Source organism: Schistocerca americana, chromosome 1 (genome assembly GCF_021461395.2).
Source record: "Schistocerca americana isolate TAMUIC-IGC-003095 chromosome 1, iqSchAmer2.1, whole genome shotgun sequence".
Classification (NCBI taxonomy): Eukaryota; Metazoa; Arthropoda; class Insecta; order Orthoptera; family Acrididae; genus Schistocerca; species Schistocerca americana.
The window spans coordinates 256,465,133-256,491,857 of record NC_060119.1 but is presented as its reverse complement, the minus strand read 5'-3'; the positions used below and the strand labels follow the sequence as shown (position 1 = coordinate 256,491,857).

General features: G+C 43.4%; 1 protein-coding gene across 5 annotated transcripts in view; it reads left to right on the top strand.

The window, feature by feature from the left end:
* Nucleotides 1-26,725, top strand: part of LOC124563471 (inter-alpha-trypsin inhibitor heavy chain H4-like) — a 213,317-nt gene that overhangs the window by 158,934 nt on the left and 27,658 nt on the right. For all 5 annotated transcript variants that reach the window (XM_047130978.1, XM_047130977.1, XM_047130973.1 and 2 more), the window contains one exon: nucleotides 13,054-13,107. In XM_047130978.1, the coding sequence (XP_046986934.1) occupies nucleotides 13,054-13,107 (54 nt within the window). The remainder of the gene's footprint in view (nucleotides 1-13,053; nucleotides 13,108-26,725) is intronic.

Below are 26,725 nucleotides of genomic sequence, written 5' to 3'. Positions count from 1 at the left end.
CTGTTATGTTTGGTGGATTGTCTATTTTAATGTGTGTGTTATCTATTGTCTGGTAAAATTTCTTTTGGTTTGTGTTGAATGTTTGGTTTTGTTTCCTTCTATTTTCGCTTTTTTGTATCTTCTAAGTCGTTTGGCCAATGCTTTTCATCTATTTGCTCTATCGCTTCTTGTTGTGAGATTTTACCTAACCTTTTTCGTTTTTTTGTCTGATATTTCATTTCTTATAAATTGTGTTAGCTGACCGATGTCTTTTCTCAGTTGTTCTATTCTGATCTGTAGCCTGTGTTGCCATGCTGGTTTTGTCGGTTTCTTCTGTGTGTTGGTTGGTTCTGATCTCTGCCTAGTGTGTATATTTAGTGCAGTGAGTGCTCCTATATAAGCCAGTAGTTGTAACCCTTCCATAGTTGTATTTTCATTTATTTTGTTGTGTATGATTGTGTTGATAGTTGTTATTGTTGTTTCGACTTGTGGGTTATTTGGTAGTCTATGTAAAAATGGTCTAATGTCAGTATTTGTGTCTTTGTATTCTATATATGTCAGCTGAGATTTTTGTTCTATATCTAACATGTATGTCACTTTGTGTTCTATTTGTGCCTGTTCTGGTGGCTGTCTTAAGATTTCGTTTTCCTCTGATTGCTTCATTGATGCGTGTTGTTCTCTGTTTGTTTGCTCTGGGATGTTTGAGTCCATTACTGTATTTTCTTCTTCTTCTGATTGCATATTATTTTGTTCCGGTATTTGTCGTACTTGTTGTTTGATGTTTTCTAATTCTGGCTGGGGTATCCTGTTATTTTTTATTATTACACGGATCTGATCAGCTAGTCGTTGTTCTGTTAAAAATTTTAATTCTGGGTATCTGGTAATAAATGTTGTATATACTTGTGATCTGTATCCAGTTGTGTTGGTTCCTAAGTTTGTTGCTTGGTAATAACAGAACATGAGGTGTCGGCTAACTTGATCTGACCATCTCATCCTCTGTCTTTGTTTTCCTTCTAGAGTGGTTGCAGGAAGCATATCCTACAGAACACCTCTATTTGGATTTAAATCATTTTCCGTGTGGCTAGTAGTGTCGTTACCATTATGGACGGGCATAGGGTTCAAGCGTCGTCCCCGACCATGACAGCACTTTTCCGAGGCTTCATTAGTTCTGTCCTGAACCAACTAATCACACTAAAAGGGGGGTTAGCCCTATTAGTGGTTTGTTCTTCTCGTCGCCTTTTACGACAGGCAGAACATACCGGAGGCCTATTGTTTTCCCGGGCCTCCACGGGGTTTATTATTATTATTATTATTATTATAAAATAGGGATACACTCATGAATTTATTAACAACTTAATAAGTTTAATTCACTGTAGAAAATAGACATTACAGTAATAGTTTAAAACAAAATAACTCTACTCGTAATGTAACACTTGAGAATGCTTTGCTGCACACAAACAGCTGATTCGTGACAGAATCGTGGACAAAGCAAGCTTCATTTCTTTATCTATTATTTATTTATTTTACGCTTCTAGTTCTGTAGGATGAAACTGAACACAAATCTCCATGTTTATGGGAAGTGTCAGTACATTAAATTACAATAGAAAAGAAATAATAGGTAAAATAAAATGCTTATGACTTCTATTTAGACGACAAGTTATACGTTTATGCAAATGCAATCAACAGTATAGCACGGAAATAAGCTTAATTTTTCAAGGAACTCCTCGACAGAATAGATGGAGTGACTCATGCGGAAATTCTCCAGTTTAGATTTGAAAGCTCATGGATTACTGCTCAGGTTTTTGAATTCTTGTGGTGGCTTATTGAAAATGGATGCAGAGATTACTGCGCGTCTTTCTGCACAAGAGTCAAGGAGGTGCAATCCAAATGTAGATTGAATTTCTGCCTAGTATTAACTGAGTGAAAGGTGCTAATTGTTGAGAATAAGCTCGTATTACTAGTAAGAAAAGACATTAAAGAATATATATATATATTGAAAGGCCAATGTCAGAATACACAGACAAATGAACTGGATTCGACAAGAAGTTCACAAACGTACACCACTTATTGCCCAAACTGCCTGGTTCTGAGCAAAAACACCCTTTGACAGTTACCACATAACACAATGCTGTACGCCATAAGTGAATGAAAATAAGCAAAGTCGACTACTTTTCGTGTCTATCACTCTCTCTCTCTTTGATGTTTTAATTTCAGTTAACATTGGGGAGCCCATTTAACACAATTATATACTTCAAAGTGGTGATAACACATGAACTGCCTCTCAGAGATAGCCGGGGTTTATTGGCAACCGGAAAGTATCCAAAGGGACTTCGAGAAATCTTGTTTTCAATGACCCATCTGCAATCCTACTAGATTAAATCATTACGGACCAAATAATAGTCACACGGGATATTTCCTCACCGGTTGCTCAATCAGGTAATTATTTGCAAAAAAAGAAATTACTTGCAATTCCATCCCCATCAACGTAACTTATGAAGGAAAGAAGTTCTGTGTGACTGACAGTATAGGTGGACTCGACCATCTGAAGTGAGAACTTACGGGTGGTCTTAATTTTTTCCTTCAAAATGTCTTCCATGTCACTGGATGTGTCACTAACTCGCCAGCTGATTGCGTCAGCTTAGAAAGACATTTTTGAAATTTTAATAGCAGCTCCTGAACCAAGGACTATTTTTACAGTTTCTTAACATGCATACATTAACAACTTTTCTGCCATTGCATGTGGTTTTTTGGCCTTGGGATAAGTTCGGCTACCTATCCAACTTCATGTACTTTCTACAAAACATGTACCGATGTAGTCACGGGCTTCACTTTTTTTTTAGTCCAACAACCGACGAAAATGATTTACATCTTTACTTAACCGAGAGGATTGTTTTATTGACAAATGCCGTTTCAATTTACGCAACAACACTTTCGGGTTTTGGGCATGTTTTGTCATCTCACCAAAAAACCCTTTAGATAAATAATTATCACTGTATTGGCTCTGAATTACTTTACTTTTCTCGGCCTCGACGGTTTCACTACTTGCACTCGAGGACGGACCACGCTGCACAATGAACTTATATGGATAATTTCGGAAAAATGCAGTTTAATAACAGTTTAACAGAAAATACTGGCGCAGCAATCACAAAATTCGGACAACTGCAGAGCACAGCTTTGATAAAACTGAACTGAATATTTAAACAATGGGAAGTGCAGGATGTAATAACAGTATTACTGTTGACTGAAATAATGTGTTGTTGTCTGACATGTGCAGAAGGGCGACCAGCACACCCTGTTCTGCGACTGACAGTTAACGGCCTTATTCTTATTACACAATAAACTTTCTTGAGACTGAGAAGCTTATGTACACGATTCAGCATGGTTTTAGAAAGCGTTGCTCGTGCGAAACTCAGTTTTTCTTTTTCTCATACGACATACTGAGAACTCTGGATGAAGAACAACAGACAGATTCAATATTTCTATATTCCCGGAAAACATTTGACATGGTGCACCATTGCAGTCTGTTAACGAAGGTATGAGCATATAGAATAAGTTTACAAATATGTCAGTGGCACGAAGACCTCTTAAACAACAGAACCAAGTATGTTGACCTCTATGGCGAGTGTTCATCAGGGACAAGGGTACCATCAGAGTGCCGCAGGGAAGTGTGGTAAGGACCGCTGTTGGTCTCTAGACATCTCTAGACACATAAGTGATTTGCCTGACATGTTGGGCAACAATCTGCGATTGTTTGCTGATGATGCCGTCGTGTACGGTAAAATGTCGAGTGACTGTGGAAAGACACAAGACGACTTAGACAAAATTTCGGGCTGGTGTGATGAATGACAGCCAGCCCTAAATGTGGAAAAATGTAAATTAATGGGGATGAGTAGGAAGATCAAACCTGTAATGTTCAGATAAAGTATTACTAGTGTCCTACTTGACGCTGTCATATCATTTAAATATCTGGGCATGGCGTTGCAAAGCGATACGAGGTGAAACGAGCATAAGAGAATTATAGTAGGGCAGACGAATGTTTGACTTCGGCTTATTTGGAGAATTTTAGGAAAGAGTGGTTCACCTGCAAAGGAGACCACATGTAGGACGCTTGTGCGACCTGTTCTTGGGTTCTGTTTGAGTGTTTGGGATCTGTACCAGGTCGGATTGAAGAAACACATCGAAGCAATTCAGAGGCGGGCTGCTAGATTTGTTACCGGTAGGTTCGAACAACACGTAAGTGTTACGGAGATGCTTTGGGAACTCAAATGGGAATCCCTGGAGGAAAGGCGAAGTTCTTTTCGAGAAATACTATTGATAAAATTTAGAGATCCGATATTTGAAGCTGACTGCCGAACGATTCTACTGCCGCCAGCATACATTGCGCGTAAGGACCACTAAGATAAGATATGAGAAACTAGGACTCATAAGGAGGCATACAGACAGTCGTTTATCCCTCGCTCTATTTGCGAGTGGAACAGGGAAGGAAATGACAAGTAGTGGTCCAGGGTACCCTCCGCCACTCACCATACGGTGGCATGTGGAGTATCTGTGTAAATGTATACGTAGATTCCACCACGACCGCCACTTTCCCTTCAGGTAGCTCCTTAACTGTTTATGCTCTGCCGAATGCATCTCTTTCAATTCCTACCACTAAGAAAACTTCTGAATAGTATCGGGAATCTGTCCGAGCTCCTACGAGTGACAGACGTGACAACTCTGGTAAGGCGTAGTATCTATTCCTTGCATATCCTCGTCCAAGAATTTAGAAAACTTTAGCTACATTTTCTTCGACAGGTAATAGTGTTACTTAAAGCCGGTCCTATCCGTTGCTGCCTGATCTCAGGCATAATGTGTAGGTGTTCCACCCTTCCTCTCAATCTATGCCTACAGCGTTTACGGACGACTGCAAACGTCACGAACTACGAAGACTTGCACGACCCATACACATTACCCAGCAATACAAGTGCTGACAAAGTCACAAACGCAAAAACTAATTGTCAGGTGGAACTAAGAACTCTACAGTTTCAGATTTATCTCTCCCTGAGACCCAGGAACTTGACGTCCAGTTTCTTTCTTTTTTACAATTAAATGAACACCCTTAGCTGTTCACAGACGTTGACATACGTCAACGGGGACAGATGAAAATGTGTGCCCCAACAATCTTACAAGGGAACATCCCCATCGCACCCCCCTCAGATTTAGTTATAAGTTGGCACACTGGATAGGCCTTGAAAAACTGAACACAAATCAATCGAGAAAACAGGAAGAAGTTGTGTGGAACTATGAAAAAAATAAGCAAAATATACAAGCTGAGTAGTCCATGCGTAAGATGGGCAACATCAAGGATAATGTGATCTCAGGAGCCGTTGTCCCGTGGTTAGCGTGAGCAGCTGCGGAACGAGAGGTCCTTAGTTCAGGTCTTCATTCGAGTGAAAAAGTTTAATTCTTTTTTTTTTGGTTTCAGACAATTATCACACTTCAGGCACTCACACATAACCAACTTCGCTCTCCAAAATTCCAGGACATGTTCAGATTTGCTTGGACATACGCAGGATTTGACGGTTTACACACGGAAAAATTTGAAAACGTTAAAAACATATGTTTTGACAAAGCACAGGGGAAACTGTGTGACTGTGAAACTGTTGCATTCATTTGTTGCAGTTTATGTGACAAACTCTTATGTTTTCATCACTTTTTTGGGAGTGGTTATCACATCCACAAGAAAACCTAAATCGGGCAAGGTAGAAGAATCTTTTTACCCATTCGCCAAGTGTACAAGTTAGGTGGGTCGACAACATATTCCTATCATGTGACGCATATGCCGTCACCAGTTCCGTATAGAATATATCAGACGTGTTTTCATGTGAGGAGTCGGTTGACCTATGACCTTGCGATCAAATGTTTTCGGTTCCCATTGGAGAGGCACGTCCTTTCGTCTACTAATCGCACGGTTTGCGGCGCAGTCGCAAAACACAGGCACTAAACTTATTACAGTGAACAGAGACGTCAATGAACTAACAGACAGATCATAACTTTGCGAAAATAAAGAAAGTAAACTTTTCACTCGAGGGAAGACTTGAACTCGTTCGGCAGCTGCTCACGCTAACCACGGGACCACGGCGCCCCTGTGCTGACACTGTCCTTGATGTTACCTATCTTGCGCATGGACTACTCAGTTTGTATATTTTGCTTATTTTTTTCGTAGTTTCACACAACTTCTTCCTGTTTTCTCGATTGATACGTGTTCAGTTTTTCAAGGCCTATCCACTGCGCCAACTTATAACTAAATCTGAGGGGGATGCGATGGGGAGGTTTCCTTGTTAGTATATATATATATCTTTCTTTTTTTCCCCACACACGGCTCCTCAGATACAAAGCACGTCACATTTTCTTCTTGCATGTATAGGTCTCAAGACTGATACCGAGCTAGGCAGTGAAATGATTAATAAAGTGAACATGTGTACGGGATAAATCTCTGCTAGGCCTCCAATGTAGGTTTCAGTTGTTTTCCTAAACTTGTGGGGATCCTTATTTTTTGACAGACAAGGCTGGTCCAGTTCTCCGTTGATCTCCTACCTGAGCTTGTGCCCCAGTACTAACGACTTCGTCATCGATACAACTGAATCCTGAGCACGAAAGTTCAGTAAGAATTCGTGTTATTCATGTTATCTTTGGAGAACCATCGCTACAAGAGACTTAAAATAAATAAACCCTGAAAGTTTTAAGATACAAGCGTAAGTATCCTAACTGAGGCTCTGCTTTGAATTATGCTCCGCTGTTCCTGGGTACCCAGCGCAAAAAAATCCCTGTATAAGGCGCTATAAGTACATTACTGGCCACTAAAATTGCTACGCCAAGAAGAAATGCAGATGATAAACGAGTATTCATTGGACAAATATGTTATACTAGAACTGACATGTGATTACGTTTTCACGCAATTTGGTTGCATTGATCCTGAGAAATCAGGACCCAGAACAACCAACTCTGGCCGTAATAATGGCCTTGATACGCCTGGGCATTGAGTCAAACAGAACTTGGATGGCGTGTACAGGTACAGCTGCCCATGCAGCTTCAACACGATGCCACAGTTCATCAAGAGTAGTGACTGGCGTATTGTGACGAGCCAGTTGCTCGACCACCATTGACCAGACGTTTTCAATTGGTGAGAGATCTGGAGAAAGTGCTGTTCAGGGCAGCAGTCGAACATTTCCTGTATCCAGAAAGGCCCGTACAGGACATGCAACGTGGGGTCGTGCATTATCCTGCTGAAATGTAGGGTTTCGCAGGGATCGAATGAAGGGTAGAGCCACGGGTCGTAACACATCTGAAATGTAACGTCCACTGTTCAAAGTGCCATCAATGCGAACAAGAGGTGACCGAGACGTGTAACCAATCGCACGGCGGGTGATACGCCAGTATGGCGATGACGAATACACGCTTCCAATGTGCGTTCACCGCGATGTCGCCAAACACGGATGCGACCATCATGATGCTGTAAACAGAACCTGGATTCGTCGGAAAAAATGACGTTTAGCCATTCGTGCACCCAGGTTCGTCGTTGAGTACACCATCGCAGGCGCTCCTGTCTGTGATGCACCGTCAGGGGTAACCGCAGCCATGCTCTCCGAGCGAACTGTTCGTCCAGATGGTTGTTGTATTGCAAACGTCCCAATCTGTTCACAGAGGGATCGAGACGTGGCTGCACGATCCATTACAGCGATGCGGATAAGATGCCTGTAGTCTCGATTGCTAGTGATACGAGGCCGTTGGGATCCAGCACGGCGTTCCGTATTACCCTCCCAAACCCACCGATTCCATATTCCGCTAACAGTCATTGGATCTCGACCAATGCGAGCAGTAATGTCGCGATACGATAAACCGCAATCGCGAGAGGCTACAATCCGACCTTTATCAAAGTCGGAAACGTGATGGTGCGCATTTCTGCTCCTTACACGAGGCATCACAACAACGTTTCACCAGGCAACGCCGGTCAACTGCTGTTTGTGTATGATAAATCGGTTGGAAACTTTCCTCATGTCAGCACGTTGTAGGTGTCGCGGCCGGTGCCAACCTTGTGTGAACGCTCTTAAAAGCTAATCATTAGCATATCACAGCATCGTCTTCCTGTCGGTTAAATTTCGCGTCTGTAGCACGTCATCTTCGTGGTGTAGCAATTTTAATGGCCAGTAGTGTAGCTTTCAAAATGACGTCTGTAACGGAGATGCGTTCGAAGCTGTTAGCTGTCATTGAGATTCTTTTGGGGGGAAAACAGAGCATCGCAGATATTCATAGACGCTTGCAGAATATCTGTGGAGACCTGGCAGTGAACAAAAGCTCGATGAGTGAGTGCGCTAGGCGTCCGTCATCATCGCGACAAGAGTGCGCCAAACTCTACGATCTCCCGTGTGCTGGCCAGCCGCACAGCTGTAACTCCCGCAATGCTGCAACGTGCGGACAGTCTCCTGCGGGATGATCGATTGATCACAATCAAACACCTCGCTGCGCGACTGGACGTCCCTTCTGGTAGCGCTAACACAATGTCTACCAGTTGCGGTGCTCAAGTTGTTGACGTCGACCAGTAGAGTGTTACCCATGCGGGCATACAGGTCCTCCCAGCAAGATGACGTAGAGCCGTTGCATTGAGCGGAAATTATGTTGAAAAATAGGGTTCTGTAGTTAAAACAGAGGGGAATAATATGGTGTATTGGAATCCTGAATAAAGCGAACCTGCTTTATGAAACAAAATGTTGCGTCACCTGTTGAACGCCCCTGATATGGTCTTGAAATAATGTTACAGGCAATGAGCCACATATTAATCACTTTCCAAAAAGTCTTTCAGAAGAAGTCTATTATAACTGCAATCCTGCAGCTCTGACGCAGACATGCGGGGAGATTTTGTAGTAAACTACACTCCTGGAAATGGAAAAAAGAACACATTGACACCGGTGTGTCAGACCCACCATACTTGCTCCGGACACTGCGAGAGGGCTGTACAAGCAATGATCACACGCACGGCACAGCAGACACACCAGGAACCGCGGTGTTGGCCGTCGAATGGCGCTAGCTGCGCAGCATTTGTGCACCGCCGCCGTCAGTGTCAGCCAGTTTGCCATGGCATACGGAGCTCCATCGCAGTCTTTAACACTGGTGGCATGCCGCGACAGCGTGGACGTGAACCGTATGTGCAGTTGACGGACTTTGAGCGAGGGCGTATAGTGGGCATGCGGGAGGCCGGGTGGACGTACCGCCGAATTGCTCAACACGTGGGGCGTGAGGTCTCCACAGTATATCGATGTTGTCGCCAGTGGTCGGCGGAAGGTGCACGTCCCCGTCGACCTGGGACCGGACCACAGCGACGCAAGGATGCACGCTAAGACCGTAGGATCCTACGCAGTGCCGTAGGGGACCGCACCGCCACTTCCCAGCAAATTAGGGACACTGTTGCTCCCGGGGTATCGGCGAGGACCATTCGCAACCGTCTCCATGAAGCTGGGCTACGGTCCCGCACACCGTTAGGCCGTCTTCCGCTCACGCCCCAACATCGTGCAGCTCGCCTCCAGTGGTGTCGCGACAGGCGTGAATGGAGGGACGAATGGAGACGTGTCGTCTTCAGCGATGAGAGTCGCTTCTGCCTTGGTGCCAATGATGGTCGTATGCGTGTTTGGCGCCGTGCAGGTGAGCGCCACAATCAGGACTGCATACGACCGAGGCACACAGGGCCAACACCCGGCATCATGGTGTGGGAAGCGATCTCCTACACTGGCCGTACACCACTGGTGATCGTCGAGGGGACACTGAATAGTGCACGGTACATCCAAACCGTCATCGAACCCATCGTTCTACCATCCCTAGACCGGCAAGGGAACTTGCTGTTCCAACAGGACAATGCACGTCCGCATGTATCCCGTGCCACCCAACGTGCTCTAGAAGGTGTAAGTCAACTACCCTGGCCAGCAAGATCTCCGGATCTGTCCCCCATTGAGCATGTTTGGGACTGGATGAAGCGTCGTCTCACGCGGTCTGCACGTCCAGCACGAACGCTGGTCCAACTGAGGCGCCAGGTGGAAATGGCATGGCAAGCCGTTCCACAGGACTACATCCAGCATCTCTACGATCGTCTCCATGGGAGAATAGCAGCCTGCATTGCTGCGAAAGGTGGATATACACTGTACTAGTGCCGACATTGTGCATGCTCTGTTGCCTGTGTCTATGTGCCTGTGGTTCTGTCAGTGTGATCATGTGATGTATCTGACCCCAGGAATGTGTCAATAAAGTTTCCCCTTCCTGGGACAATGAATTCACGGTGTTCTTATTTCAAATGGTTCAAATGGCTCTGAGCACTATGGGACTCAACATCTTAGGTCATCAGTCCCCTAGAACTTAGAACTACTTAAACCTAACTAACCTAAGGACATCACACAACACCCAGCCATCACGAGGCAGAGAAAATCCCTGACCCCGCCGGGAATCGAACCCGGGAACCCGGGCGTGGGAAGCGAGAACGCTACCGCACGACCACGAGATGCGGGCTCTTATTTCAATTTCCAGGAGTGTATATCTGCGAAGATAAGGAGCAGAAAAGATCATATGGCCCTTTGGTCCATCTGAAGGTGGAAATTGAATGTGCATTTGGCTGTTTTTGCAGGGAATTCCATTCTGGGGAGTTCGGCTAGCTGGTGTAGGTCTTCTTTTATTTGACACCACCTCGACAGAAATGATTATGAGGACAAAACACACACACCCAGTCCCATGCGGACAAAATTCTCGACTCTGTCGAGAATCGACCTGGGGTCACGTGATTGAGATTCAGCAGCGCTAACCACTGGACCACGAGCTACTGACTCTTGAAGGTGGAGGTACAAGATTTTTGACAATGGCCCTGGTATCGTCAACAGGCAGGTGGCCCGCCAGCATGGGGTAAGCCAGACGAGCGTGCCGGTTCGTCGCACAGACTACCATGGTGCTGGGAGTTCTGTCATGCACCCTAGTCACAGATGAGGATACCTTTACGAGGTTCGGTATCGACAACCTCATCAACCACATGTGGGTTACGAAGGATCCCTATGGTATGGTGGCAGCGAACCATCAGCACCCGTTCAGCCTCAATGTGAGAGCCGGGATTATCGTCGAACGCCTTGTGGGAACAATCATCCTTCCACAAAGCCTCGCAGGCGAGGCATAACCGCACTTGCTGTGCATGACTCTGGCTCTCCTGCTGGAATACATCCATTTAGCGGTACTAAACGTAACGTGCTCCAGGTCACTGCCGATTTGAGTGTGAAGCTAAGACACCAGCACAGACATAACAATCTATCCTTCCAGCCGGTGTGCATCCATTGGAATGTATTTATGCCGGCGATATGTTCACATGAACTTTTTTGTTTCGTATCCTTTAGAGATCGGTTCCTGTAGTTTCGCTAATTCAGAAAAAGTACCTTGTATATCGATCAGTCCAGAATAAAAAGCATTGACTGACTCAGTAATTTCGTCCTGATCTTCTTTCCGCAATACAGTGGTCGGTCGTAGACTCCGTGCCTCTTATTACATTGTTTCACGCCTGCGCCGCGTGTACACGTTCAGTTCTCCGGCTGATGTTTCAAACATTCTTTCTCGATTACGTGAAACAAATTTATCCAAAAATAATTAATAAACGGGTTTTCTCCCACTTGTTGCCCTTCTCCCACCGCTTATAAACACTTGAAAATGGATATTTTCCTACGTTTAGATTTGGAACTAATAGCGTGGAATAAAAATACACGAGAAACTGGATCATTACAATACCCGCACTGTGCTTCGCACGATAAAGAAGCCTAAACGTCAGCCATCACTGAACGACATCTCTATCTCCTACCGTGAACTCAATTTCCGTGTGGGATACTTGCTTTTTGAAAGCACCTGCAGCACCAAGTGGGAGCGCTGACGTGTTTGATGAAACTAAGGGTTACACCAGTAATGAGGTATAAGGGGCAGCCGAATGAAAACGAAACAAATGTAAAAAAGTAAGTAAAGTGTTTATTATTTCAAAAGTATTCTTTCATCCAACTGTGAGACAAGACTGCCAGTGCCTTCACGAAAAAAGTGTTGCTGTTGCCTATGGAACCATGATCGTAACCAGACGCGCACCTCTTCGTCTAAAGGAAATCGACGGGGACGAAAGATTTTTCCGGGTGGTAAAAGGCGGCCGGGGCGTTGGGATCGCCACCCTCCCCTTCCCAGTGCCACAGCGGGGAGAGGCTGTAAAGTACCTTCACGAAGGACAACTGCCCAGTAATTGACTTGCCCCACATACTTTGTTTCACACCTTATAGTTCCACGTACCAACTACGTTACTGCGCTTCTGTTTCTGAGGTGCGACTTTCTATCTTAACAATTTGAAAGAGTTATGGGACGTGTATTGTAACTGTGCAGGAGACACACAGAAAAATCGTGTTTAACGAGATCAACCGCAAGTAGGAATTTAAACTGTGCATAGCTTTGACTGCTCAGATTCAACAACAATATCTGGTTAATTCAACAAGCAATAGCGCTCTTTATGATAACACACACTAGCTGTGACATGTGAGATTAGGTCAAATATGCGAAATGATGGTCGATTTCAAGTTCCCTACCCTCCTCTCTCCTTATTCTCCGCTATTTTACTCCGCACCCTCTATTAAAAATATAGTAAAGTACGAGGTCTAGCCACAGGGATGAAAAGCAAAAAGTCTACATTCTGAAAAGCAACGAGAATGTAAGCTTATACTATAATACAGTTAAGCGACAGTTCAAGGAGTTCTCTGGAACAACGGCTTAACTGAAAACCAAATCAGTAAGTAATTCGTACATATTACACTATCACATCATGTATTCTGAACCATGACATTTCATTCATATGTGCCTGAAATATAGTCCTTACACAAGAGTTTGAAATTCATAAAAATACTATTTAAAACGTTTGATGCTCCATATCTCGATCTCAACATATTCCAGTTAAGTCGCTGTTCCAAGGAACCTCTAAACTGTATTTCATTGCATTGTGTGTATGAGAGCAGGGTGCTTTGGACCTTATTCTAAAGCCAATTCCATATGTTTCAGATTTGAGTTTTGATGACTATGACGCCCTAGATATCGACCCAGATCCTGTCGCAGGTAAGTTTATCGGCATATAGCGCATCATTTCGTGGTTCAGACTGCACGGTAAACGGTACCTGCCCGGATAACTGAATGGGTGAGCCAGTTCAGAGGGCCGAGGAAGATTAATGCACGCACCTCCTCATTAAAGCATTGTGGGGTTTCTACCAAACTTCGGATTGCGGACGCTCTATTTCTTCTTTTTTTTTTTTTAGTTTCGACTGAAGGAATAAGCCTCTTCTTTCTTCTACTTCTTCATCTACATAGATACTCTACAAATCACATTTAAGTGCGTGGCAGAGGGTTCATCGAATTACATTCACAATCCTCTATTATTCCAAACTCGTACAACGCGCTGAAAGAACGAACACCTTTACCTTTCCGTACGAGCTCTCATTTCCCTTATTTTATCGTGGTGATCGGTTCTCCCTATGTAGGTCGGCGTCAACAAAAATTTTTTCGCATTTTTGAGGAGAAAGTCGATGATTGGAATTTCGAGAGAAGATTGCTTCTCAACGAAAAACGCCTTTGTTTTAATGACATCCATCCCGAATCCTGTATCATTACCGTGAGACTTCTCCCATATTTAGCGATAATACAGAACGCACTCCCTTCTTTGAACTTCTTCGATGTACTCCGTCAATCCTATCTAGTAAGGATCCCACACCGCGCAGCATTATTCTAAAAGAGGACGGACAACCGTAGTGTAGGCAGTCTCCTTAGTAAACCTGTTACATTTTCTAAGTGTCCTGCCAATTAAACGCAGTCTTTGGTTAGTCTTCCACACAACATTCTTTATGTGGTTCTTCCAATTTATCGAGTGGTTCTAGGCGCTACAGTCTGGAACCGCGTGACCGCTACGAATCCTGCCTCGGGCATGGATGTGTGTGATGTCCTTAGGTTGGTTAGGTTTAAGTAGTTCTAAATTCTAGGGGACTGATGACCTTAGAAGTTAAGTCCCATAGTACTCAGAGCCATTTCAAGCATTTTTTCTTCCAATTTAAGTTGTTCGTAATTGTAATTCCTAGGTGTTTAATTGAATTTACGGCCTTCAGATTTGACTGATTTGTCGTGTGACCGAAGTTTAACGGATTCCTTTTAGCACTCGTGTAGATGACCTCACACTTTTCGTTATCTAGGGTCAACTGCCAATTTTCGCACCATATAAATATCTTTTCTAAATCGTTTTGCAATTTGTTTCGATTTGCTGATGATGTTACTAAACAACAAACGACAGCGTCATATGCAAACAACCCAAGACGGCTGCTCAGATTGTCGCTCAGATTCTTTATATAGATAAGGAAAAAAGCAAAGGGCCTATAATACTACCTTGGTGAACGCCAGAAATCACTTCTGTTTCACTCGATTTCTTTACGTCAATTACTACAAACTGTGACCTCTCTGACAGGAAATCACGTCACATGACTGAGACGATATTCCATAAGGACACAATTTCACTACAAGCCACTTGTGTGGTACAGTGTCAAAAGCCTTCCAGAAATCCAGAAATACGGAATCTATTTGAAATCCCTTGTCGATGGCACTCAGCACTTCATGCGAGTAAAGAGCTAATTGTGTGTCACAACAACGATGTATTCGACATCCTTGTTGACTGTGTCAATAGACCACTTTCTTCAAGGTAATTCATGATGTTCGAACACAATATATGTTCCAAAATCCTGCTGCATATCGACGGTAATGATATGGGCTTGTAATTTAGGGGATTACTCCTACTATCTTTCTAGAATATTGGTGTGACCTGTGCAACTTCCCAGTCTATGGGTACGGATCTTTCGTAGAACGAACGGTTGTATGTGATTGTTAAGTAGGAATTATTTCATCAGCATACTCTGAAGAGAACCTAATTGGTATACAGTCCGGACCTGCTTTTATTAAGTCATTTAAGTTGCTACACTAATCCAAGGATATCTACTTCTCTCTTTCTCATGTTGTCACCTGTTCTTGATTCGAATTCTGGAATATTTACTTCGTCGGAATTTCGGAAGGCTGAGTTTAGTAACTGCCTTGGCAGCACTGTCTTCGATAGTATTTCCATCGCTAACGTGCCGAGAAGGCATTGACTGTGTCTTGCCACTAGCATACTTCACATAGCGTGGCCCCTCCCGCCGGAGGTTCAAATCCTCCCTCGGGCATGGGTGTGTGTGTTGTTCTTAGCATAAGTTAGTTTAAGTAGTGTGAAAGTCTAGGTATCGATGACCTCAGCAGTTTGGTCTCTTAGGAATTCACACACACATACTTCACGTACGACCAGAATCTCGTTTGGATTTTCTGCTATGTTTCGAGACAAAGTTAAGTTGTGGAAATTGTTATAAGCATCTCGCATTGAAGTCAGCGCTAAATTTCGAGATTCCGTAAAAGATCGCCAATCTCGAAGATATAGCGTCTGTTTAAAGTTGGCATGTTTTTTTCGCTGTTTCTGTAACATGGTTCTGAAACGTTTTGTGTACCAAGGAGGATCAGCTCCGTCGTTTGTTCTTTTATTTGGTATAAATCTCTCAACAGCTGCCGATACAATTTCTTTGAATTCAAGCCACATCTGGTTTACACTTACATTGTTAATTTGGAAGGAGTAGATATTGTCTCTCAGGAAGGCGACAAGTGAATCGTTATCTGCTTTTTTGAATAGGTATATTTTTTATTTATTTTTGGAATATTTGGCGGTTACAATATTCAGCCTCGCTACGACAACCCTGTGTTCACTGATTCCTGTGACCGTTTTGATGCTCGTTATTAACTCAGGATTATTTTACTATTCGCGTGGGCACATGAACTAACTGCTCGAAATAACTTTCAGAGAATGCATTTAGCACAATTTCGGATGATGTTTTATGCGTACCTCCGGAATTAAACATATATTTTTGCCAACATATCGAAGGCAAATTAAAGTCACCACCAATTACAATTGTATGAGTCGGGTACGTGTGTGAAATCAAACTTAAGTTTTCTCTTAACCTTTCACCAACTGTATCTTCTGAATTATAAGGCCGGTAAAATGATCCAACTATTATTTTATTTCGGTGGCTAACAATGACTTCTGCCCATACTAACTCACAGGAACTACCTACTTCAATTTCTTGACAAGATAAACTACTTCTAACAGCAACAAACAGGCCACCGCCAACCATGTTTAGCCTATCTTTTAGGAATACCGTTCGCAAAAATTTCGAGTGAGCTTATCTCCGGTCTTTGTCAGCTTTCAGTGCCTATAAAAATTTGAGCATCAGTGCTTTCCATTAGCGCTTGGAGCTCTGGGACTTTCCCAACACAGCTATGACAATTTACAGCTGTTATACCGAAGGTTCCTGTGTCTAAGTTCTTTCTGTTTTCGGCCTGGATCCTTTGTGACTGACGCCCTTTTTGTGTTTTTCCGTGACCCTCTAACCTAAAAAACCGCCCAGTCCACGCCACACAGCAATTCCTATCCGTGTAGCTGCCACCTGCGTACAGTAGACTCCTGACCTACTCAGCGGAACCCGAAACCAAACCACTCTATGGCGCAAGTCGAGGAATCTGGAGCCTACACGATCGCAGAACCATCTAAGCTTCTGATTCAGAGCCTCCACTCGGTTCTGTACCAGAGGTCCGCGATCGGTCCTGTCGACTATGCTGCAAACTGTGAGCTCTGCTTTCATCTTGCAAGCAAGACTAGCAGCCTTTACCACTTCTGTTAGCCTCTCAGAGAGAATCCCTTCTGATCCAAAGTGACAAACATCATTGGCACCGACGTGAGCCACCTCCTGCAGTTGGCTACACCCTGTGCTCTTCATGGCGTCCGGAAGGACCCGTTCCACATCTGGAATGGCTCCACTCGGCATGCGCACGGAGTGCACATTGGCTTTCTTGCCCTTCTTGGCAGCCATGTCCCTAAGGGGCTCCATGACGCACATAACGTCGGAGCTTCCAACTATCAATAATCCCACCCTCTGTGATTGACCGGATCTTGCAGGCTGAGAGGTGTTCTCTTCGGTGTTACCCACTGGAAGCCGGATAAAACGCGATACAAATATTGCTGATACCAGCTGTAGCATTAACCACTTTTACTAAAAGTGTTCCATCATTGTAGGTTATTGTTAGCATCCTGTAAAATTATGTCTGACGAACGAAAAATTAGTCACCCCCACGAGTCATAACCTAGTACCGTGTAACACGGCATCCACCCTTGATGATGGCTTCAGTTCAGCGAGGAAGGAGTATCCACAGCCCACTGATCATGAAGATGTGGTAGAAAGGGCAACCTACAACTTTTAAATCATCATACGAGAGATATTCCCAAAAATTATAGAACCACCTACAGGCGGAACTACATGTTTTATGTATCTTGTTGCGAGCCTAGACAACAGTTCAACTGGCACATGTACGCAACTTTTTTTTTTTAACGACAACAGTAGAGAGTCTCTTGAGAGCCCTCCTCAGCGTCTTTAGCGCTCAACGTCGACGAGTCTGCAAGTTTAAAACGGTGACAAATATTATGCCCGGTGAGTTTATTCTGACAAGCAGAGGTCACTGGCGGTGGAATCGCCTTTTTGAAACCATCCCAGCTATCACACGCTGAAATCATTCACCTTTGTGGGCCTTCATTTGCGATTAATCGACGAAAACAAAATCGGAATTTCGCGTGATATGGCATTAAGAAAAAAAGGACAAGTTAATCCATTTACATGTGCAATAGTGCCAATAGTGTAATTTAAATTACAAAAATGTACATTTTCCTGTTGGCACTCTTTTTTTCTTTTTTTTGAGTCATCAGTTTTCTGAGTGGTTTGATGCTGCCCGCCACGAATTCCTCTTCTGTGCTAACCTCTTCATCTCAGAGTAGCACTTTCAAACTTACGTCCTCAATTATTTGCTGGATGTATTCCAACCTCTGTCTTCCTCTACAGTCTTTGCCCTCCACAGCCCCACCTAGTACGATGGAAGTCAGTCCCTAATGTCTTAACAGATGTCTTATCATCCTGTCCCTCCTCCTTGTCAGTGTTTCCCACACATTTCTTTCCTCTCCGATTCTGCGCAGAACCTGCTGATTCCTTATCTTATCAGTCCACCAAATTTTTAATATTATTTTGTAGCACCACATCCCAAATGTTTCGATGCTCTTCTGCTCCGGTTTTCCCACGGTCAGTGTTTCACTGCCATTCAGTGCTGTGCTTCAAGCTACATTCGCTGAAACTTCTTCCTCAAATTAAGGCTTGTGTTTGATACTAGTAGACTTCTCTTGGCCAGGAATCTCTTTTTGCCAGTGTTAGTCTGCTTTTGAGGTCCTCTTTGCTCCGTCATTGGTTAATTGGATGCCTAGGTAGCAAATTTCCTTAACTTCATCTACTTAGTGACCATCAACCTTGATATTTAATTTCTCGACGTTCTCATTTCTGCTACTTCCCACTACTTTCGTCTTCCTTCGGTGCCTCTCAATCCGTATACTGTGCTCATTACATTGTTCATTCAATTCAACAGATCATATAATTCCTCTTCACTTTCACTCAGGATAGCAATGTTATCAGCGAATCGTATCGCCGATATCTGTTCACCTTGAATTTTAATTCCACTCCTGAATTTTTCTTTTATTTCCTTCATTGCTTTTTCAATGTACAGATGAAACAGTAGGGGCGAAAGACTATATCTCTGTCTTACACCCTTTTTAATCCGAGCACTTCGTTCCCTGTCGACCACTCTTATTATTCCCTCTTGGTTCTTGTACGTATTGTATATTACGCGTCTCTCGCTATAGTTTACAGCCCTCCCCGCCATTTTTCTCAGAATTTCGAACATCTTGCACCATTTTAGACAGTCGAACGCTTTTTCCAGGTCGGCAAATGCTATGAACGTGTCTTGATTTTTCTTTAGTCTTGCCTCCATTATCAACCGCAACGTCAGAGTTGTCTCTCCGGTACCTTCCGAAAGCCAAACTGATCGTCATCTAACACACGCTCAGTTTTCTTTTCAATTCTTCTGTATAATATTCTTGTCAGCAACCTGGATGCATGAGCTGTTAAGCTGATTTGTGATAATTCTCTCACTTTTCAGCTCTTCCAGTCTTCGAAATTGTCTGGATGATATTTTTCCAGAAATCAGATGGTATGTCACCTGAGTCATACATCACATACACCAGCGTGAATAGTCGTTTTGTTGCCACATCCCCAACTGATTTTAGAAATTCTGATAGAGTGTTATCTATCCCTTCTGTCTTATTTGATCTTAAGTCCTCCAAAGCTCCTTAAATTCTGATTCTAATTGTGGATGCAGCATCACTTCTAAAGCGACTCCTGTTTCTTCTTGTATCACGTCAGAAAAATCTTTCCCCCTAATAGAGACCTTCAATGTAGTCCTTCCAACTATCCGCTCTATCTTCTGCATTTAATAGCAGAATTCCCGTTGTTACTAACCTTGCTCTTAATTTCACCGACAGTTGTTTTGATTTTTCTATAAAGTCAGTGCTTCCAACAATTATTTCTTTTTCGATTTCATCACATTTTCCGTGAGCCATTTCGTCGTAGCTTCCGTGCACTTCCTACTTACTTCATTCCTCAGCGACTTGTGTTTCTGTATCCCCGAATTTCCGTGAACATTTTTCTACTTCATTTCTTCATCGATCAGCTGAAGTATTTCTTTTGTTACCCATGACTTCTTCGCAGTTACCTTCTTTGTGCTTATGTTTTTATTTTCGACTTCCGTAATTGTCCTTTTTTGAGCTGCCTATTCCTCTTCAACTGTACTGCCCATTGAGCTATTCCTTATTGGTGTTCTATAGCCTTTGAGAACTTCAAGCGTATCTCGTCATTCCTTAGTACTTCCGTAACTCACTTCTTCGCATATTGATTCTTCCTGACTAATCTCTTAACCTTCAGCCTACTCTTCATCACCACTACCCGTACACTGTGATCTGAGTCTATATCTGCTCCTGGGTACGCCTTACAATCCAGTATCTGATTTCGTAATCCCTGCTTGCCATGATGTAACCTAACTGAAATCTTCCCATATCACCCAGCCTTTTCCAAGTATACCTCCTCCTCGTGAACAGAGTATTCGCTATTACTAGCGGAAATTTATTACAGATCTCAGTCTTTCTCCTCTCTCATTCCTTGTCTCAAGCCCATATTGTCCTGTAATCTATTCTTCTGCGCCGTCCCCTACAACTGCATTCCAGTCCCTCATGACTGTTAGATTTTCATCTCCCTGTACGTGCTGTATTAGCCTTCCAATACCCCCATACACTTTCTCTGAACTATCGTTATCGGTGTTGGTTTGCTGTCGATTCTGATAAGAACAACCCTATCACTGAACTGTTCACAGTTACACACAGTAACACACTACCTTCCTATCCATAACGAATCCTACTCCCGTTATACCATTATCTGCTGCTCTTAATATTACCCTATACTCATCTGATTAGAAATCTGTCTTCTTCCCAATTCACTTCACTGGCCCCTACTATATCTAGATTGAGCCTTTGCATTTCTCTTTTCAGATTTCCTAGCTTCCCTACCACGTTCAAGCGTCTGACATTCCACGCCCTGACTCGTAGAACGTGACCCTTTCGCTGGTTATCCAATCTTTTTCTCATGGTCATCTTTCCCTTGGCAGTCCTCTCCCGGAGATCCGAATAGGAGGACTATTCCCGAATCTTTTGCCAATCCAGAGATCATAATGACACTTTTTCACTTACAGGCCACATGTCCTGTGGATGCACATTACAGGTCTTTAATGCTGTGGTTTCCATTGCCTTCTGCATCCTCATGCCGTTGATCATTGCTGATTCTTTCGCTTTAGGAACAGTTTCCCACCCCAAGGACCAATGGATAAGAGAGTGCCCTGAACCTTTGTTCGCTCCTCCGCTCCTCCGCCCCCTATGACAAGGCCGTTGGTAGAATGAGGGTGACTTCTTATGCCATAAGTCTTCGGCCGCCAAAGCTGATTATTAATCAGAATTTAAGCGGCAGCTGGTTTCGAATCTGGGATCCAGGAAGCCAGGAAGTTTTGATAACTAATCAAGTACGCTACCCTAGAACATGAGGTTACAACGTCAGACAAGCGTTTAGGACATAAATCCTTGTTGCACTATGGAGAAACTAACTCAGATGAAGAATTAAACGGAAGAAGGGATTGTAAGTAAAATGAAGTCGAGCAATATAAGGAACAGTAGTAATGAATGCAATAATCGTGGATGAAAATATAGTATCATGAAACAGAAGAAATAAAATCGACATTGATACATGAAAATAATTACAACTGTAGTATGCTCAAAGGTTCCAAGCGGAAAGAAGAAAACATTACAGCTATTGAAAAAGCTAATATGGCGATTAAAATGATATGACAAAGGACCAGAAAAAATTAAACTTAAACTAATTAACTGAATAAAAATAATGTTCAAAGCTATTTCGATAGAGATTTAAAAATAAAAAAATTGCATGTACCAAATGAGATTGGAACTCACGACCTCCTGTACATAAGGCTTGTATTATAGTCATTACACTACACAACCACCCTCAGTAACATTTTTTGCTTAACGCTGTAGAACATCACGCGAAACTCCAACATTTTTATTCGTCGTTTACTTGCAAATGAGGGCCCACCAGACTGAATGGCTGCAGGATTTCATACCTGGGACCTTAACCTTTATCACCGTACAGATGGTTTCAAAAAGTCGATCCCATCACTGTGGAACTCTCTTTATGAGTGTATGACCGCGTTACAAAGTAAAATCGAGCAACTTTCCGAGTACTATTGCATGAAGCAGGTCGTTTACCTGTGGTGAAGTTTCTGAGTCGCAAACAGAGATAAAATTTAGAATTTTACATTAAGTATGACATCGGGTTACGCCACAGCGCTACTGATTCCCTGCCAGCAAGACTGCTGGTAGAATCCAATGGCTACAGGCCTCTAGGCGGTTGTGCGTCAGTGAAGGTCCCATTGGCCGGTAGCCGCGTCCCATTCGTAATGAATTGGAGTCATGTCTGCAGGACGTGCAGACCGAGGGAACATGCAGAACACAGAGTACCACAGAACTGCTCGCCAAACTTCTAGCGCGAAATTTATTCATGTGCCAGTTACGGGAGGGAATAAATTACTCATCTTAGGATCTCCTGTAACGTATTATAAAATATCAAATTCGCAGTAACCGATATGACCTTTTTCCTTCGCGTTTTAATTTGCTGGAAAAATTGTATTCACACCCAAGTTTTTTCATGTGTAGTTTAGAATACAATTCTCGCTTTCAAACCAACAAGCCGTAGTCAAGAATTCCGTAACTAAAAGAATAACACATAACTAAAATAACATGAAATTAAAAAAATCTGTCATTGTAAACTTGTAAGTTTATGATTATTATTAGTTCTTTCTGTTGTTGTCTCTATTCCAAAGACTGGTTTGTTGGACTCTCCGTGCTCGACAATACTGTGCGTTCATCTCTGCAGACTACTGCAAACTACACTACTGGCCATTAAAATTTCTGCACCAAGAAGTGCGGATGATAAACGAGTATTCATTGGACAAATATGTTATACTAGAACTGACATGTGATTACGTTTTCACGCAATTTGGTTGCATTGATCCTGAGAAATCAGGACCCAGAACAACCAACTCTGGCCGTAATAATGGCCTTGATACGCCTGGGCATTGAGTCAAACAGAACTTGGATGGCGTGTACAGGTACAGCTGCCCATGCAGCTTCAACACGATAACACAGTTCATCAAGAGTAGTGACTGTCGTATTGTGACGAGCCAGTTGCTTGGCCACCATTGACCAGACGTTTTCAATTGGTGAGAGACCTGGAGAATGTGCTGGCCAAGGCAGCAGTCGAACTTTTTCTGTATCCAGAAAGGCCCCTACAGGACCTGCAACATGTGGTCGTGCATTATCCTGCTGAAATGTAGGGTTTCGTAGGGATCGAATGAAGGGTAGAGCCACGGGTCGTAACACATTTGAAATGTAGCGTCCACTGTTCAAAGTGCCGTCAATGCGAACAAGAGGTGACCGAGACGTGTAACCAATGGCACCCTATACCATCACGCCGAGTGATACACCAGTATGGCGATGACGAATACACGCTTCCAGTGTGCGCTCAACGCGATGTCGCCAAACACGGATGCGACCGTCATAATGCTGTAAACAGAACCTGGATTCTTCGGAAAAAATGACGTTTTGCCATTCGTGCACCCAGGTTCGTCGTTGAGTACACCATCGCACGCGCTCCTGTCTGTGATGTAGCGTCAAGGGCAACCGCCGCCACCTGCAAACGTCGAATTGTTCGTGCAGATGGTTGTTGTCTTGCAAACTTCCCCATCTGTTGACTCATGGATCGAGACGTGGCTGCACGATCCCTTACAGCCATGCGGATAAGATGCCTGTCATCTCGACTACTAGTGATAGGAGGCCGTTGGGATCCAGCACGGCGTTCCGTATTACCCTCCTGAACCCACCGATTCCATATTCTGCTAACAGTCATTGGAGCTCGACCAACGCAAGCAGCAATGTCGCGATACGATAATCCGCAATCGCGATATGCTACAATCCGACCTTCATCAAAGTCGGAAACGTGATGGTATGCATTTCTGCTCCTTACACGAGGCATCACAACAACGTTTCACCAGGTAACGCCGGTCAACTGCTGTTTGTGTATGAGAAATCGGTTGGAAACTTTCCTTATGTCAGCACGTTGTAGGTGTCGCCACCGGCGCCAACCTTGTGTGAATGCTCTGAAAAGTTATTCATTTGCACATCACAGCATCTTCTTCCTGTCTTAAATTTTGCGTCTGTAGCACGTCATCTTCGTGGTGTAAAATTTTAATGGCCAGTAGTGTACATTCATTTCAACCGGCTCACTGTATTAAAGTCTTCGTCTCTCTCTGTAATTTTTAGCCCTTACTCTTCCTTTCCGTACCAAACTGACAAATACTTCATGCTTTAGAAGTGCCCTGCCAACCGCCCCGTTCTCAAGTTGTGCCACACAAATCTTTTCTCCCCAATTCGAATCCGTACCTCCTCGTTCCTTATACGATCCATCCATACAATTTTCAACGTTGTACTGTAGCACCAGATTATGATAGCCTCTATTCTCTTCTTGTCTGAACTGGTTGTCGTTCACATTTTACTACCATACAAAACTACTCTCCAAATAATAAACTCAGATTTCGTCCGAACAGGCCGCAGAAGGCCCAACGGTACAAGCGGACCGCCGAGTCAACCTCAGCCAAGAGGCGTGATTGGATGCGGATAGCGAGAGGCATGTGGTCAGCACATCGCTCGTCCGGCCGTTGTCAGCTTTCGTGAGTGAAGCCGCTACGTCTCAGTGTAGTTCAGTGATTCCCTACCAGGGGTAATTACTCCTTGAGAGGTAAAACAAAATTTTCTAAGGGATACAAAAAAAAAGGTTCGGTAGCGTTTGGGTCTCGAAACTAAGCTATTTTCAAACGATCGTTATCATTATTATCACTATTTCGTAAAACTGTAATGCTAATAACAAAAGTTACCAATAATTAGATTTTTTATTTATCGTCGTTGTATCCAATGCAAAGGGTATTCTAATCAGATTTTCACTTGTGCTATCCACACTGTACACACACAACAAAAATCAGTAACATGACTGGTGTATACTTCCATCGGCTGAAAGCATGAGGTAACGATATTTAGCTCACACAAAAGGAGCATCTGTTGAAAGGTGAGTAGCAGTGTACAGAGAGCCATGTAGGCTGCTCCACCTATGGAATATCGGAGCTGTTACATCTGTACATCTGTCACATCGCCACTGCATGTCACAAATATAATTGCAATTTCCTTACCTGTTGTAACGCATATGTGCGATTATACCAACGCACAACTTCCCAAGCCCAAGATCCTCCGATGTATAGATACTCGTAAGAGCGAAAGTTATTAACTGTTGCTCTTTTAAACTTATAATCATGAACAAAATGTTCTATAACTTTTAGCTGGGGCCAATGTTTGATTACAAAAGGATGAGTAACATCAATCACAGATGAATCCGATCGAGATGCAAATTTGCACAACTGATAATAGAAACTTAATCCACTTTCTCTAATATTAGTTATGCAGTCCTCGTCTTCTTTAGTAGTGTACACTAACCACTTGTTACGATATTTAACTGACTGCAAATCAAAACTTGCCCATACGTTCTAACAAGAGCCGTTACCGTGTTCATTCGTATCCTTGTTGCCAAGAGTGAAGTTCAAAACACCGCAAAACACCAATGGCCCATGCAAGATGACTTGGGCACCTACGTTGTGGTTTGATAACTGGCAGCTATATAAGTAATGAATCTGTAAAGACAGGGTCAGTCGTCGAGCAGCCGCAAGTGCAGTAGCATCGAGACAGATTAATTATGCCGCCTTATTTTAGGAGGAGTGGGCGTTCGCGTTTTACAGTTTTTAATGCAATAGACAACATTTCTATTACTACCAAGGATTACGTAGGTGCCCAAGTCATCTTGCGTGAGTTTTGAACTTCACTTTCGCTAACAAGGATACGAATGAACACGGTAACGGCTGGGTCACCGTTGCTCTTGTGCGTGGACCAAAAGTCGATAAAGTAAAAGGGCTAGTTAATTTCAAGTCACGTGATGTCGTCGCTTATCGGACATTTCAGATTTGTGAAGTTTACAACAGAGATAAGGGTTCATCGTATTACATGTCGACTATGCCTTTGGTTCTCAGGACCAGGAATCATCGTAAAATAAATGAATCGGAATCAGTCTCAGTGTGGGTGAAAGGCGTTAACAACTGCAGTTTGAATACGTCAGAAAGATGTGTCATCTTATAGAGTACGCCCGTTGTGTCAGGGTACATAGCCAGTATTGGACAAAAGCGAGGGATGTCGATCTGTATTCCTAACCCTATGACGTGGCGCTGGCTGCTCCAGACTCATAGGTGAAAGCAGCCTCTCTGTAGCTGTGCATTCGCGCGCAACGTGACATTACGCTGTGTGCTCTGATCGATACCAGTGCTCAGTTTTGTGTGGTCAGCTGGTATGGGTGGTTACCTCCATGCGGTCCAGGACAGCACGAGGCAGAACAGCGTGCAATGAGCCGGATTTGGTGCGAGTCAGCGCCCATGATCCCTCTTCTGTCTCAGTGTGGTGTGGCCTCCAAGCCAATAAACAAGCAAGCGAATATCTGTTCTATTCGTTATCTCACTACACATGACGGTGATGAGTGTTTGACAACCATACAGGCTTCATCAGTGAGTTACACAATTTTAAAGTTAGAAGAGCTGCCTGATACCGGTAGTATCCTAACAAGAGCTACTCTACAGTTCTAACAGTCAGCGGAATTCATAATTTTGCTTAAGGTAGTTTGATTTTTAATTTCATGTCGTTTTTAAACTTACAATATGTGCATTTGGTGATTTTTTCCCGCCATTATAATTGTAGGAGAAGTGAGCTCTGGCGTGTGAAATTTAATGTAGCCTCTGAGGTGTTTAAACAATTAAACAGTGGTGGCAGCATGATGAGGAGGGGAATTATTTAAACTTCAACATTGTCTAAAAATAGCATTAGCGGATTTAGGATATGTTACAGCACGTGATACTGACAACTATACGGTTTAAAGTAAGCTCCAGGACAACCTGTTTCAACTGTAACATCAGAAGGGCACTTATTAAACTCAGGGGG